This window comes from Dipteris shenzhenensis, chromosome 15 (assembly GCF_047967505.1).
Source record: "Dipteris shenzhenensis isolate YYH24624 ecotype China chromosome 15, Dip_SZ_1.0, whole genome shotgun sequence".
Taxonomy (NCBI): domain Eukaryota; kingdom Viridiplantae; phylum Streptophyta; class Polypodiopsida; order Gleicheniales; family Dipteridaceae; genus Dipteris; species Dipteris shenzhenensis.
The window spans coordinates 9,046,681-9,062,857 of NC_141610.1; the positions used below are offsets into that span (position 1 = coordinate 9,046,681).

The following is a 16,177-nucleotide window of genomic DNA, read 5'->3' on the forward strand; positions in this document are numbered from 1 at the left end:
CAGAGGTAGCTCCATTTTATTTAAAAGTATGTACTTGATAACCTAGATAAGACCTACACATATATAGCTAGCCCATACATTAGTTTAAGACTGAGAGTCTTTTCGTTTTGATTTGAACTCTTTAATAAATGCTAGTCCTTCATGGAATACTGCCCATTTCCCATCTTTTCTAGCAGCCTTGACCTTTGCTAATTCCATTGCCTTGTTCTTGAGTTGAGCTTGTGTAAGCTCCTCAGCTATCCATACTTTGGTACCCTTCATCTTATAAGATTTTCGGAGGAGCTTGATCTGCAAATCTTTTGAGTTCATGGTAAGGATGGTATGACCTTTAGATTGTCCAATAGAAGCTAGTTTGGAGTCGTCATCTTCCTCCTCATCACCATCCATCCATTCAATGTTGGGCAAGGCTGCATTGACCTTTGTCAATGTTTCACTAAATGTGTCCTCTTTGTACTAGTCTTTTGGGAGTCCCCCTATTCTGATCTAAAGTGCGTTATCCTGTCTAGCTTCATGATTTTTAATCTCTGCTTGAATATCAATCTTACTTGCTTTTGTGTCAACTTTCACAATCACTTCCTTGTTGATTGTTTAAACTTCGGTATGCACTACATCCTTGACTGAGGAGACCAAGTGGGAGCTAGGGGGAGAAGCCTTACATGCTTTTACATCTTCATTTATAATTGATTATTGTCCAAGCCCTTCAAGGACCCAAAGTTTAGCTTTCACCTCTTCCAGCAATATCTTCAACTCCCTCACTTCTTGTTGTAAGAAATAAATATATTCATGTTGCCTGCGAATGGGTCGGTCAAAACCACCTCGGTAATATGTCTTTTCATATGGAGAGGGTGTCCTAGCAACTGAGGAGTAGAGAGGTTTGCTACTACTGGTAGAAATAGTTTGTTTTGGGGTAGAGGCAGAGGGGGATTTGGAGGAGAGGATAGGCCACTCCATCTTGGCCATGTCTACTTGTACCCCTTGGTTAGCTAACACCTAGACTGGGCTAGGGGTTCAGCTCGGGGTGAGGGGAACGAAAAAAGGTGCTGCTGCTGCTGTTGATGCAATCAGGAGGTGGAGGTTGTTGGCTACTGTTGGTAGTGGTTATTGCTGTTGGTGGCTGTTGTTGCCGACTGGTGACTACTGCTAGCAGCTCTCTGGAAAAAGCCCAAATGGATGACGTGTAAGGCAACGATAACGGGAAGGTATGGGCGATAGGCGAACTAGGTTTGGCGACGGACGACGAGAGAGGGGAGGTGATGGGCGATAGGATACCGGAGGAGGGAGGGAGAGAGAGAGAGAGAGAGAGAGAGAGAGAGAGAGAGAGAGAGAGAGAGAGAGAGAGAGAGAGAGAGAGAGGTGCACACGATATAGCTACTTGTACATTATGTTGTTTTGAACATAATCATGAATATATACATGAGAACCCCTTAGGCTTAGGGTTAGAGTTTGCCCTTGATGCCTTATCTAAATGGTGCAATTTACACCATCCTCAACACTTTGAAATGGTTTATAGTGCCCAATAATTTAGACATTTTGCTTAGCAACCTATTTATTTTCTATGTTGATCACCAAGCATTGTTCTATTTAATTAACAAAATAGTCGCGCAAGAAAGACCGACAGGGTGGATGGTGTTTATGTAAGAGTTTAACTTAAAAATCATTCACAAGCCTAGGAAGTCACATGTTAGAGTAGACTATCTCTTGAGGCTACCTGCACCATATAAAGTACAGGAAGTCAACACCAAGCTGTCAGATGATCAATAGGTTGTACTTGACATTCTTGAGGCCAATTATGCGAACAAGTTATAGTATCTATCTAAGGAAACCTTTCTCAAAAAGATGCCTCGAGACAAGAACAAACAACTTGCATTGAAGGCATAGAGGTACAATTTCAAGCTCCTCTGTTGCTCTCTCAGTGTGCTATGGCTTCTCCATCTATCTCCAACCAATGCATGCCAAAGTGCCCATGCAAGCAGGTCTCATCTACTAAACTACCATGTGTCCGTTGATGCTTAAGAGGAATAAATTCCATGGTTTCACACAGCTTCCATGGATTTACCATTTCAAGGTGGTGGAGGCAAACGATATGGTTGACACTTACAGCTTTCCTCACCAAACTCTCATCATCGACGGCCACATGGTGCTTCTGCAAGAAGAGTTCCTTGTACAAGTTTTTCTCCATCCCGTGGCATCACAAGCCACCCCGGTGCGATGCCACCCAGTGCGTGATGCCAAGCACTGTGATAGTTATTTCTAGGATAGGAGTTATAAGGCCTCGCGAGGCTGCTTGATCCGTTGGACACTCAATGAATCGGCCCCCCCTGGCATTTCTAGGTTTCCATCAGAGTATAGCAGGTTAAAGAAGAGCACAGGCCATGGGCCTCAGACCCTAGTTGCCAAGGCGTTGGTTGCATAGGAGCACAAGAATGAGGTTGAATGTCTAGATATCTTATCCAAAAACTTTGATAGCCAACAAGAGGCTTGTATGCATGTATAGGCACATTACACTCAGCCCCCACCTATGCACCTTGAAGCACGGACTTTCCTCGATCCCCACCTATGCGTCTTGAGAAACAAACTTTCCTCAAGCCAAGTCTCCTAGTAGGAGTTACTCAGTGCCTCTAGTAGCAACCAACACCACCATAGGAAAGGCCATTATCTCATCATCGATTATCAAAGGCGACCAATCAAGTGTCAAGTTTGTATCGCTCACAAGATGGAATTTGATATGCCCAAGGAGGACACCAAAGACAAGAGCCATGAAGCCAATAGACCAGCAAATAGCAAGCACTTCCCAAACTAACATGCTGGGTGACTCAATACAAAATGTGGGACCGGGTCGAGATCCCAACATACACAACAATTCCAAGAGTCTAAGGCAAGTAAACGACCTCCAAGTTGCCCACCAAGACACCGTCAATGCAGCCCACAGTGTAGCAGAGTTTGGGCGCGTTGACAGTCTTTTCTACTTTAAGGAGGACACCCTCAAGTGATGCGGCATAATGTCGAGAAGGCCCAACAACGCGAATAGCAACTCCATGTCCTTATGCTGATCTTAAGGTCTCAAAGACTACTCTTCAAGGCTGTGTTGTAGACTGACAATGGAGCTCAAGAAGCTCCCGAAGGATCATGCGACCCTATAAGTGACCCACGATGCATTGTGTAGATAGTATGATTAGGCACAAATTGCTTAGACACCAGCAGCAGCTGATAACAACTCTAAGCACGCTACAAGTTACAGCACAAGAGACTCAAACACATGGAGGTAGACATAGACACACGACCAAGCCAAACTGGGTTAGGTTCCCTAAAAGACAATTGAGATTCCCTCCAAAAAAAAACTCCACTAATGGGATGAGAGAGTCTAGGCATTTGCTCAAATCTCAGACCTAGTGTTCAAGCTCTCGATTCCCAATGAACATCGATCTAAGTTGTCTTGGCACCACAGACCATACGACTAGATAGGCAATGCAAAGTTTGGCAGCCCACTTCAAAAGTAGTAGCCCCCACTCCCCGAGCACCAACGCCGACTATTGGAAAGACCAGGAAAGACATAGGCAGCGGCCCCGAGCAACTCTCGTATTACGTAGTTCCTTGCTCGTGTACTTAATGCTTAACCCCCGCTCTAAATGTTTACGCTTCCCTCCCTCCCCCCTCAATCGGCCTCTACCTTCCATCGTACTCTATCCCTCATTCTTGGCAAGTGTCTCACCCCTAGGATATTCGATGGATGTGACCACACAAACTTCCCTGGAGCTGATTCTCGATGATGAGCCTCTCCTTGCTCCTCATGAAGTTTTACCCACTGCTCTTTATCTGCCCACAAATATTCTCCGAGCAATCCTTGGGAGAGAGAGCCTTCATTGTGTAGTGGAAAAGATAGCTATATTCGCCACAAGGGAGGCTGTAGCTGCAACACAGTGCTCTATGCAACACAAGGTATAGTGAAGCTCACAACTTTCTCTCACTCACTCATGCCTCGTCTTTACTCACAACACTAATTGTGTCAACAATAATTGTCTGAGTATAACTCTGGCAACGATAGTATAAGTAGCAACAAGGAACAAGTAGAAACATCAACCCGTCCTCCTTCGGGGTTGTGCCTTATCAAGTGGTGGTCTTCCATTGGCTTTTGTGTTCATGTTTGCCTTAGCGCTCCACAACTCAACACTTTGCAATCTCCTAACCGCTCAGCTACCATGCTTGGGACCTTCCCGCTCGGCTGCAATTGCCACCCTCGAAGCTTGGCTGCACCTATCTCCTTGGATTGTGGTCACCTAGGGTTACCTTTGCACTCGGTGGTATCAAGGTTAACATTTTGCCTTGGCTCTTAGTACAATCGAGTCCTCGTAGAGCGGTCGAGAAATCAGACTCAGGTTAGAGCCTCGCAAGGAGTAGTCAAGCTTCAAAATTACCTGCATGGAGGATGCTTGGGTCCCACTGAACGACATTAGCACTTTGTGGCTGAGCAATGTCATCAGAGAGTCAGCAGTGGGAGGGAGGAAAAAATGAAGCCCTTGGACCCTCATCTGGGTCTTGTATAACATTGGGAAGGATCGGTTTTGAGTCGATGGATGTGACTTTAGCGCCCCACAAATATAAGGCAGTAAGCCGATAGGGACGTTGTCGGGATGCAGGCAACATGCCTCTCCATTGCTCGCTCATATGGATGACATCCGGTTTGACGATGCCAAGATGAGCAAATTTATATTTCATGCACTTGTGAGCAGCTTGTGGTCCACTTGGTGATGGGGCTCTGATAGACTTAAAGTAGATTTTGGCACATAGATGTTGCCTTGGTGATTGCAATGGCCAAGAGCTATCCAACATCGTGGAGGAGATGGGAAAATTAAGCAAGCACAGTTTGGGTGGTTGGCTTGGAAAGAGGCTCGATCTTTTCCATCATCATTGGCCATTTGGCGTTGTAGTTGTGCCACACTCGATTAGGCTTGGCCTTGATGGCCAAATCAAATTCATGTTTTTTTTAAATCATACACGTTGACCTAGGCCAAAAGATATTCCAATGGTATGATGCAGGATGAGGATTAGTACATGGATCGAGGATCAGTACCTCATACTCTTGCATGATTGCCAGGATTGTAGCATCATTTTCCACTCATAAGCTAGAATATGCATGTGAATATTGAGGATATTTAGTCCTCATGCATTTTATGCGTGCAAATTCATGTTTTTTTTTAATCATACACGTTGACCTAGGCCAAAAGATATTCCAATGGTATGATGCAGGATGAGGATTAGTACATGGATCGAGGATCAGTACCTCATACTCTTGCACGATTGCTAGGATTGTAGCATCATTTTCCACTCATAAGCTAGAATATGCATGTGAATATTGAGGATATTTAGTCCTCATGCATTTTATGCGTGCAAAGGTGATCCATAAAAGCAGCCTAAGGGCTTTGTGGCGAAAGCGTGACCGCCATAAAAGCTCCATGATAGTAGACATAAAACAAGCAATGTCTTGCTTGGTAAACATCATCAAAGCCAAATAAAACTGGATGTATGTTACCAAAATTGATTGTTTTATGTGGTATTGAACATGCAAAGGCCATATTGCAAGTGTCCAATATTCCAACTGCTTCTTAAGCATGTCCAGTCCACTTGCTGACGGCGAGTGACCATCCACCCCAAAGGGTCACGAAGATGCCATACCAATTGCGTGGATAAAACAATGTCCCCAACCATAACAAGCGATGCCAAGCTTTTTTCATGTAGAGAAGAAGTTAGATTTTTGAAAATAAACATGCAAACCAGCAGCCATACCATAAAGTGATAAAGCTCGCATAAGGCATGAAAGATCCCTTTCAGTATTTTGGAGCAGGAAAAAGGAATCATCTGCATATGCCTGCACAATCAAGAGTCTGCTGCCATGCATCTGTAGACCATGCAAGACACCCGAATCCCACCAAATGATCCATGTATCGTAGCATGGGATGAGTAGCATTGGCATAGAACAAAGCACTGAGGAGGACAACCTGGTCGCACCAAACACAAAAGTGTCCAATTATGTGTAATATCACTTGCCAAAATGCTAGCAGCTTGATTGTCTTGATATAGCCAACAAATAAGATTTTAGCCCAAAACCTAGAGCCTACATAGTTTGCGAGATAAAATCCCATTGTACTGTGTCAAAGGCTTTAGCAATATCCGCTTGTAACAAGAGCACATCTTGCTCAGTGTACTTGGCATATTCTATCCCCACATAAGCATTAGCAAGATTGTCGGTAATATGCCTACGGGGAATAAAACCATACTGAGTAGGATGTATCTCATCATGCATAAGATCTTTGATTCAAGCCGCGATCATCTTAGCAACTAGCTTATAGATGACATGCATAAGAGTAATGTGTCTCCAATCTGTAAAGGCTCACATAAGTACTCTTCACCAACCCTTTTTTCCAACTGGCTGGCATTTGTTGCATGTCCCATGCAAGATTATATAGTACTCCAATGAAAATGGCATCCCAATATTGTAGATAAAATTCCACCCTGGACTCTTCCATTTGCCACGAGTATGAATGGCATCTTTCAACTTTCTCTCCGTGAAAGGAAGTTCAAGTTGCATAGCATGTTGTGGAGATAGAATTGGGGTAACATAACGAAGGAGTTCCTGCTGTGCTGGAATCTCATCTTGAGATGGGGAATAAGCCTGCCCAAAATGTCAAGCAAAATGAGAGAGACAAGCCTCAACAAGTTGAATTTGTCCAAGTACCATCCAAATTTAACTTCAACATATATTGGCAGATTGCCTCTTATAATGGAGATTTTCTATGTTCATTGCAGCGAAGGAAGTGTGTAGCCTGACAAAAGTAAGCGGCCTCCTCTTGAGTTAATTCTCGAAAGGGACTATTTTTTGTCAATCCTTGACAGGTATCTTTAGCTTTAACAACATCCTCTTTGAGAGTATGCATGCAATTCTTGCTGCATGATGGTGACAAAAGCTGTCCATGCATAATCAGTATCTATGTGACTGTGACCACAAGGAGCAATTGCATCTCTCACCATAGTTTTATATGCCTCGTGCAAAAAATAGCTATTATTCATTATAAGCATTCTTTTATCTGGCAATCTGCCCTACTGTAATTCATAAATGACAGCTGCAGCCATAGAGGAGCATGATTAGAATGTGGAAAAGCATAATCGTCCACATTTTGCAAGTGAAAGCACCGCATTGAAGATATACCAACCATCTAAATGGACTCGATAAGAAGACTGTGCATTATGCTGAAATGTATAACCAGGAAGCAAAGACTGAGTGCCTTTCCAGAGGTCAACAAGACCAAACTGAGAGGATAATTGAGTCCATTGCATTCTCTCAAAGGAGCATATGTGTATGACCTGAAGTGTTGCACTTGACTGAGGCGCATTATTAAAATCTCCACAAAGAAAGACATTGTGCCTCCATGGATAATTCAGCATGTCCTGCAAGATCAAAGCCCTATGAGGAGGATTGCGGGGCATAGATCGAGGCAAATTCAAATATCTCACCTTGCACGAGGCATTGCACAATTATCCAACGGCTAGCCCGATCATTGAAAGCCACAACAGGCTGAAGATCATGCTTCACAAGAAAGACTACTCCAGAGGAGGAGTGATGGCCAGCATAAAATATGTCATACCCCACGAAGTGTCCTGTCTGACATGCATTTGCAAGGCCACCATATGAGGCTGCAATCTATTGATATATGTCCATACGATCTTCCATTTACGCAAATCACACAACCCTTGTACTTTTATGTCAAACAAAATAGTTTTGGCAACATATTTACAGATGTACAAGTATATACAAAAGCGTAACACACAAGATAGAGAGATCAAGATTGCATATCTACCTCGAGATCCTAAGGAATGATCCTAAAGGCCAGCAATAATAGGGCACCGTCTTCTTCTGCTGCAAAAAGAGTGTGGCTTGTAGTGATTGCTGCCCAAGTATACCCATGCCTGAATTTTCATCCAGAGTTTGCCCATTTGAAGAAGCACCCATCCAAGTATGAGCTGGAAGTGGCCTCTGAGCCGATATAATTTTCCTCAGGGTTTGCCAACCTTCATTCAAGGATTAAGCCCTTGCTTTTGCTTGAGCTATAGGAGGCATTTGGGAATTATCATTTGAGGCAAGGGCAACCTTAGCCTTGCCTTTATCCTGAGCAACATAAACAGGCTTATTTGTTTTGTTTTTAATGCCAAAAGGCCTAGGGGTATCTTTAGTTTGCACAGAGGCAGGCATAGCATCAAGAGGATCTTATGCAAAGCCAAAGGGCATTGTGAAACCATGTGACCAAATTTCCTGCATTCAAAGCAGGCTCCTGCAAAGACCCCATTTAAGTTAGTAAAACGCATTGCCCATTGCCACATTATTCACTGTGACAGACTACGATTCCGGGGTGGGAACATCCGTGTCCCAGAAGATGCAAAATCTATTTGAGCGAGCATGCGCGCACACACACATGCTCTAAGCTGCCACTGTGGAACTTATGTTGAGCTTGTCGATCTATAATACTCCCTCTCCAAACAAACTGTTTTGTAGCCATGATCCAAACTCCATGAATGTGAGAAGAGTACTCCTTATGTGTAACCAAGTCATGGTGGACGAATGCGTGCATGCCAAATGTATGAATATGAGTACCGATGATAGAACCGAATGGATTGATGCCAGTGGGAACTAATTGGGTTATTCAGGCAATGGCTCACTTGGATTGGAAGAGTTCAATCTTCTCTAAGGCTGTGATAGTCTATAACTAGACTACACAAATCTGAGGTGACCACTACATCAATAGGAACATAACAAAAGACCATGGGGCACCGGCTCCTCTTTTCATTTGGCAACAGGGTGAAAAAGATCGTGCTTCACCCCTACTTGTTGGGGTTCTACATGTGCCCTTTGGTCACACAAGGCATGGCAATAAACCTAGCCAAGATAGCCCTCATCGTTTGGTTGCCACCTCCTCAAACCAGGTGCAACATCATGTCATTCTTTGAGGCATGTATCTATCCTGCTATTTTGAAACCGTTGCCTTCCCTATTATCAAGTCATGAACTATAATTTGCAGCAAACACAACTGTTTGAGATCTGTTGATGTGCAAAAGGGCAGAGTTGATTTCCACAAACTGAAAATTCAGATATCACAAAAGCTTATTTTAAGCAAAATATACACATTTTCGTAAAGGCAACCCAATTGACACAGATCTTCCTTTTACTCTTCCTACACCTTGCATGTCTTTCCATCATTCTAACAGGAAAATTTCAAATAACAGGGAAACCAGCGCCAGTAGATGTACATCACCAGCAGTCCCCAAGAAGGAAGTCTGCATCGCTGCCAAGAATAGTATGCTGTTCTCTTGTTCATATGGATGCAGATTCGGAGATTTGCTAAGACACATTCTATGCATGGGTGCCCTCCTTGGGAGTATAGATTAGAGCACATACAATGGGCACGCCCATCGCTCTTTGCAACATCAGATGTACATCCCATGACAGACAATGCAAATCTGTGGCCTTCCCTTTTCCCCCCTTATTTCAAGGTAAAAGTCTTCTAGTTTTCCATGTATAACTTTGCCTTAGGAAATGTCTCGTATCACCCACCACAGACATATGCACAACGTCATCAATCCCCATCCAAGTCTGTCCTGGCTTCTTCCATGCTTGTTGTTGCACTCTCATTTCCTCTTATCTTCTCTTCTTCCTGCATGTGAGCACCTGCATAGATGTTTGACATTAAGACATAAGCTGCTGGATCCTTTTCATCCAATTGCACTGCATGTTCAAAGACCCGTCTTCCAAGCTCCACATTCCCCCACTTTCGACAAGCTCCCAACACAGTAAGCCACACTACAAGAGTAGGTTGGAAAGGCATCTTCTCCATCATTGCTACAGCCTCGTCTAATTGGCCAGCACGGCCATAGAGATCAATCATGCAAGTGTGGTGCTCAATAGTTAAAGTGATGCCATAGTCTTTGCTCATGGCCTCAAAGTACTTACAGCCCTTGTCCACTAGACCCGCATGACTGCAAACATTAAGAACACTAAGGAATGTGAACCCATTAGGCTTTATGCCTTCTCCTTTCATTCTCTCAAGCATGTGAAAAACAATTTTACATTCTCCTAGTTGGGCATATCCTGCAACTAGTGCAGTCCACAAGACAACATCTCTAATTGACAGCTTGTCAAACACTCCTCGTGCATTTGCAAGTGAGCCACATTTGGCATACATGTCAACCAAGGCGTTACCAACAAAAGGATCTGTTTCCAATCCCCGTGTGGCAATCTCAGCATGTATTTCTCGGAGCTTGTCTATGGCTCCTATGCTGCCACAAGCTTTCAAGCTGCAAACAAACGTGACAGCATTCGGAGAAATGCCCTCTAGTTGCATCTCTTCAAAACATTGCAGTGCTTCCTTACCAAGCCCACGTTCAGCATATCCTGCAATTAGAGAATTCCATGAGACTATGTCTCGAGCTGGTAGATCATCAAACACTTTCTGTGCTTTTGCAAGCAAGCCGCATTTGGCATACATGTCGACCAAGGTGTTGCCAACAAAGGGATCTCTTGCCAACTCCTGTCTGGCTATCTCTGCATGTAGTTCTACGCCCTTGTCTATGGCTCCTATGCTCCCACAGGCCTTCAAAATACAAGCAAATGTAACAGCATCCGGAGAGACACCCTCTAGCTGCATCTGTTCGAAGCAGTTCAGTGCTTCCTCATGAAGCCCATTTTCAGCATATCCTGCAGTTAGTGAATTCCATGAGATGACATCTCGAACTGGAAGCTTGTCAAACACTTCCTGTGCTTTTGTGAGCAAGCCACATTTGGCGTACATGTCAACTAAGATGTTGCCAACACAAGGATCTCTTGTCAATCCCTGTCTGGCAATCTGAGAATGTATTTCTTGGCCCTTATCTATGGCACCTATGCTACCACAAGCTTTCAAGCTGCAAACAAATGTGACAGCATCCAGAGGGATGCCCTCCAGTTGCATCTGCTCAAAGCACGTCAATGCTTCCTCACCAAGCCCATGTTCAGCATATCCTACAATTAGCGCAGTCCACGGGACTACATCTCCAACTGGCAACTTGTCAAATACTTCCCGGGCTTTCACAAGTGAGCCACATTTGGCATACATGTCGACCAAGGTGTTGCCAACAAAAGGATCTCTTTCCAACCCCAGTCTGGCACTCTCAGAGTGCATCTTTCTGCCCTTGTCTATGGCTCTTATGTTGCCACATGCTTTCAAGCTGCAAACAAATGTAACTCCATCCGGACAAATGCCAGCCAGTTGCATCTGTTCAAAAGAGTTCAGTGCTTCCTCACCAAGTCCACGCTCGCTATATCCTGTAATTAGTGCATTCCAGGAGACTGCATCTCGAACTGGCAGCTCATCAAACACTTCCCGTGCTTTTAAAAGCAAGCCACATTTGGCATACATGTCAACCAAGGCATTGCCAATGTAAGGATCTCTTCCCAACTCTCGTCTTATGATCTCAGCATGGATATCTCGTCCCTTGTGTATGGCTCCTATGCTGCCACACGCTTTCAAGATGCAAACAAACGTGACAGCATCTGGAGAGACGCCCTCCAGCTGCATCTGTTCGGAACAGTTCAGTGCTTCCTTACCAAGTCCATGTTTAGCATATCCTGTAATTAATATGTTCCATAGCACCACGTCTCGAACTGGCAGTCTATCAAATAATCCCTGGGCTGCTGCAAGCACGCCAGATTTAGCATACATGTCGACCAAGGTGCTGCCAACAAAGGGATCTCTTTCCAATTCTCGTCTGGCAATCTCAGAATGTATTTCTTGGCCTCTTTCCACATCTTTCAGCCTAGCACAAGCCTTCAGCAGAGCTACAAACGTATACTTGCTAGGATGTACAGAGTCCTCTCGCATTTTCTGGTACAGATTGAGGGCCAGCCGTAATTCCCCACGTTCAACATGACTCACGATGAGAGAAGTCCAAGCATGCTCGTTCCGGTCCACCAACCTGTTAAAAACCTGCCGAGCATCACACATGCTACCACATCCCATCAACATTGGAACAAGGTAGTTTCCCAGATATTTATGAGCTTCCAGCCCAGTTTTGCAGATGCAGTCATACAAGCGCTTGGCATACGCTAGATTTTTCTTTTTTCTGCACTTCTGCAAGATGCCTATAAAGTTCTCAGCTGAAAGCAGCTGGGGCATCCTTTCCAAAGAAGTGAGTGCCTCCTCTAAGCTGAGCATTTCCCAGCCAGTGCTCTCTGGCAGTTCTTGTCCTTTAGATGCATTCACCTGTACTCCAAAGCTGACCATGCCGTTGCTGCCACACTCCTCTGGCTCCTTCCCAAAGCTACGGTCTTCAAAATTTGACCGGGCCTGACAGTGGAATCTGGATGCTTTTGTTTGTAGCCCACTGTGGATTGTGGATACCATCAGTTCTTTGGTAATTTTATACTTGAAATAAAGAGGCCTTGGTTTTCTTTGCTAAAGCTCAGATGTGACTCTCAGAGTAGCCGTAATGACAAAGGGCGCATGTGCTGAAATAATTGGATTGAGAAATGGTTGAAGGCTATCTCGCAGTGTCTTCCAATCCTGTTGTGACAGAGGCTCGAGATACGTCTGTCTGGCTGGAGACATGTGAAGTGAAAGCATGGCCTTCGTGTTTGTTTGCGAGGAGTCACTTACGTCCCTCCCCGCTATGCGCGCGCGCGCTCTCTCTCTCTCTGCCCCTCCCCCCGCCCTTCGTCCTTTGTTCTCTTTGTTTGTCCTACTTGGCTTCACGTTGCTCCTTTCTCAAGCTCCAAACACGTGATGTGATAATTTTGCGCGAAACGGTGTAGCTATTGCGAAACAAAGGCGGATAGAATGTGTACAGTTTTCGGTTTGCCTTAAGTATTCCCACCATAAGGAGCGACACATCATGCTTCAGACTGAAATTCTGTCTGCGGTGCCTGAACACGAATGATCCAGCTTCACCAATCTACACATGGAGAGTTCACAAAAGTCTTCCACCAACAAATGTCTTCTGTTCTACTGCTCCATAAGGCTGCTACATCTTAACAAAAGGAGTAGCGTGTGACCACCGAAAGCTCTTCGGCATCTCGTTGGTCAATTTCGTAGAATGTAAAGGTAGCTGAGGGGAATTGGTTGCTCGCATTCGATTCCCGCTGCAGCCTTTCTGTCATTGAGCACGTAAGAACTAACTTGACATTGAACTTGAATCCTCAAATTTTTGAAGGAAAAAGGCGAATGACACATGAGACGGTCCATTGGGACCTTGTGATTTATTATTGACTTGACAACAAATACATGAATCAGGTGACCCTTAGAAGAGCTCATAAACTGAACCTCGTTATAGTCTATACAATATTGTCACATGAACTATAACCATATGAATAAAGGTGTCTTCATTCAATCTTGCATCCAGCTTGGCTTTCCTTGCTCCCTCGCATTGAGAACATACATCAAAGAGAGAAATGTTGTAAGAATTCAGATTGAAAACAAGCAATTTTTAATGGACGAGCAATTGAAAATATTTGTATGATAATAAATAATATATAATTATTATAACCATATGTGGGCGGGGAGGCGGCGCGCTTCCTTCGTCAAAGAGTTATAATCTGAGGGAACGGGCCCTTCCTTGGGTATATCGAGAATATAAAAATCGAGAATATTAGCACCAAGAATAAGTCTCGCGAATGGATAAGATATTGGCATATTACCTGAATGTCGAACATAGTCTCCTAGCTACTTTTCCTACTACTCTGCGTCGATGTAGATCCTTCCTTTGCTAATTCATGATTCATCCACCTTCACCTCCTTCGTTGTGGTGGTGGCAATGTCCACCACTTATTTTTCTACCTCCACCTCGCTTGGCATAGTAGTAGAAGCTTTGGTCACCTCTTCAGCCTTATCTACTTCAGTCTCTATCTCTACTTCCTTTGGGGGATCCTCCGGCACTACTGTTGCCACCTTTTTCTTTCTTCTTTTTGAGCAAAATTTTTCTCTTTATGGCTTCTTTGACTTTCAGCCTAAAAGCTTCAAGCGCCTTGTAGAAATCGTGGGTACACGAAATATCTTGCGAAAAGAACCATATTTTGAAAGAGGCCATAATCCTCGCTAACGCAAGCCATTACACTATGTTGTCGGCACCGATAACTCCTTTCTCATCCTCAAACATGTGCTGATACAACTCTTTGTTCTGGAACGTCTCGTATTTGTTGTAACAAACTGGTTGGCCTTCCTTGTTGTAGCAGGTATTTGTGGAATCTATAGATTCTACCTTGTTGTGGCGAAGAAGATTTGAGGACCAGGGGAGTAGTTGACATTGTACACCCATGAATTGTAAACAAAATGGATTTTCGTCTTGTCTATCTTTGTCAAGCTGAATGACTTGAGGAAGAAATGGTTGGGATGGTGATTCTCCACTAAGAGGGCTTTCGGTGTGCCAAAATATCTCGCTATAGAAAACTCCACATCATAACTAGTACCGATGTCAGAAGTCACAAGTCCCGACAGCTTGCGAATCCAGCTATGCACTTTTGTGGTGCCATTGTGCTTGCCTTCTCCCGATTTTGCGAAATCAAAAATCAAAAGAATTGGATATTTACAATAGAGGATCATCGTGTGCTCACATGAAAATTTGGCATCCACCTTTGTGAATCGTGACCAAGGTCTTTGTTAACACTCACGAGCATCATCTTCACATCTTGGCTTATAAATTATAATCTCATAAAGGCACCTTGTACATCCGTTTAGCTTCACAATTTATTCCCAGCAGTTATAGCCACCAAGTTATGGCATCAATTCCATGCCCCGCGACTGGTCTTTCTGTTCCAAACAAGGTGCTACCACTGATAGGATCTTTAGTAGCCAGATGTGTAGCACTTGTAGAAAGATTCCTTGCCAATACTCTGTGTTTATACCCAAGCTTTCGGCTGCTCCTCTACAGACACTGACACAATTTTAATCTACAAAACAGCTATGCCTACAATGGAGCTTGCAAAAGTGTAACATAGAGATCACATGATCCTCATGATTAAATTAATATCGTTCTACGTGATTACAAGTGATACATCAAACAATGCAACATAGACAATTTTAGCAATTGAGATTGATTGTATGGGTACCGTGTAGAGGAGTCCCTGGATGAGTCTGTTGGCCCTCATGTATAAGACATCGTGTTCTCTTAGCAACGCCTCCAACCTCTACTGACGTTCCTTCTCTTGTTGTCCTCGCTTCACCAACTGCTTCTTGTGAGCTAGGGGGTTGGCATGGATCAAGTCCCAGAGTCTCTTTCATTGCTCTTCTTCATCCATTTGAGTTGCCACTGGTGTTGTGGCGGCACCACTAGATTGCGGGGCTGGGCTAGATCTGGTAGTTCTTCCTTTATCTCGACTTGCTCCTCCTTGCGTCAACCTCCAGGAATTGAAATTGGAGCCTATGCACGACCTGCAGTTGGTACTCACGACGCAACCCCCTCCACCGAAGTGCAAGTCTCAGCCATGCTATCAACACATGCTTCTACGAGACAATCTCCACAATCGTAGTTAGTAAAGCTTCGATGCATCACCAATGGTAATGCTTTCACTATGCCTGGGTTGTTTGTCTGCAATGATGTCTGTATCATTGTGCTGAGAAGCAAGAAGCGAGAGGTAGCGTGACGTGAGAAAGTTTCATTTTGCAAGCTTCGAAGGTCTGCATTGCTTGAGGCGGATGGGAGAAGACATAATGATTCAGGTGTTTTTTTGGCTTCCGAATTGGAGAAGTCAATGTCTTTTTTGCTTCCAAATTTGAATTGAAAGGAGTGAGAGTAGGGGAGACCGTTTTTACAGAACCAGCCTTTTGCTGGAGATCTTCTTGCCATATAGACGAGAAAGATACAAGAAACTGGGATCTTTCCTGCCCTATACACAAGAAAGATACAAGAAACTGAGACGCATTGATGGTGGCAGAGGAAGAGGGAAAGTACCTTCATATTTGGAATGAAAAAGCATGTTAATGCTTTTCAGCTTGTAAAACATGATTCTTCAAACTATTAGATCTTTGAAGATCACCGTGTAAGATTCTAACACGTAGTTTAATGAGAGCTCACAAAGGGAAAAATTCCCTTTAGGCTACTTGCTGTAAAAGGTAAAAAGTCTAATCGTTTTGATCCAAATCGGCCTTTTTTTTTTTATTAACTAGAT

The 16,177-nt window shown here is 43.9% G+C and overlaps 1 protein-coding gene across 1 annotated transcript; it reads right to left on the reverse strand.

Annotated features, from left to right (window-relative positions):
• Nucleotides 1-9,296: 9,296 nt before the first annotated feature.
• On the reverse strand, nt 9,297-13,178 carry LOC147893314 (pentatricopeptide repeat-containing protein At4g39530-like). The gene has a single exon (XM_087386144.1). The coding sequence runs from the start codon at nt 12,420-12,422 to the stop codon at nt 9,621-9,623; it is 2,802 nt and encodes a 933-aa protein (XP_087242270.1). The 5' UTR covers nt 12,423-13,178; the 3' UTR covers nt 9,297-9,620.
• Between the last annotated feature and the right edge of the window lie 2,999 nt (nt 13,179-16,177).

Bases quoted from the DNA above. Each gene is read 5' to 3' on its own strand.
- LOC147893314 (XM_087386144.1), bottom strand. From the start codon at position 12,422: ATGGTATCCACAATCCACAGTGGGCTACAAACAAAAGCATCCAGATTC.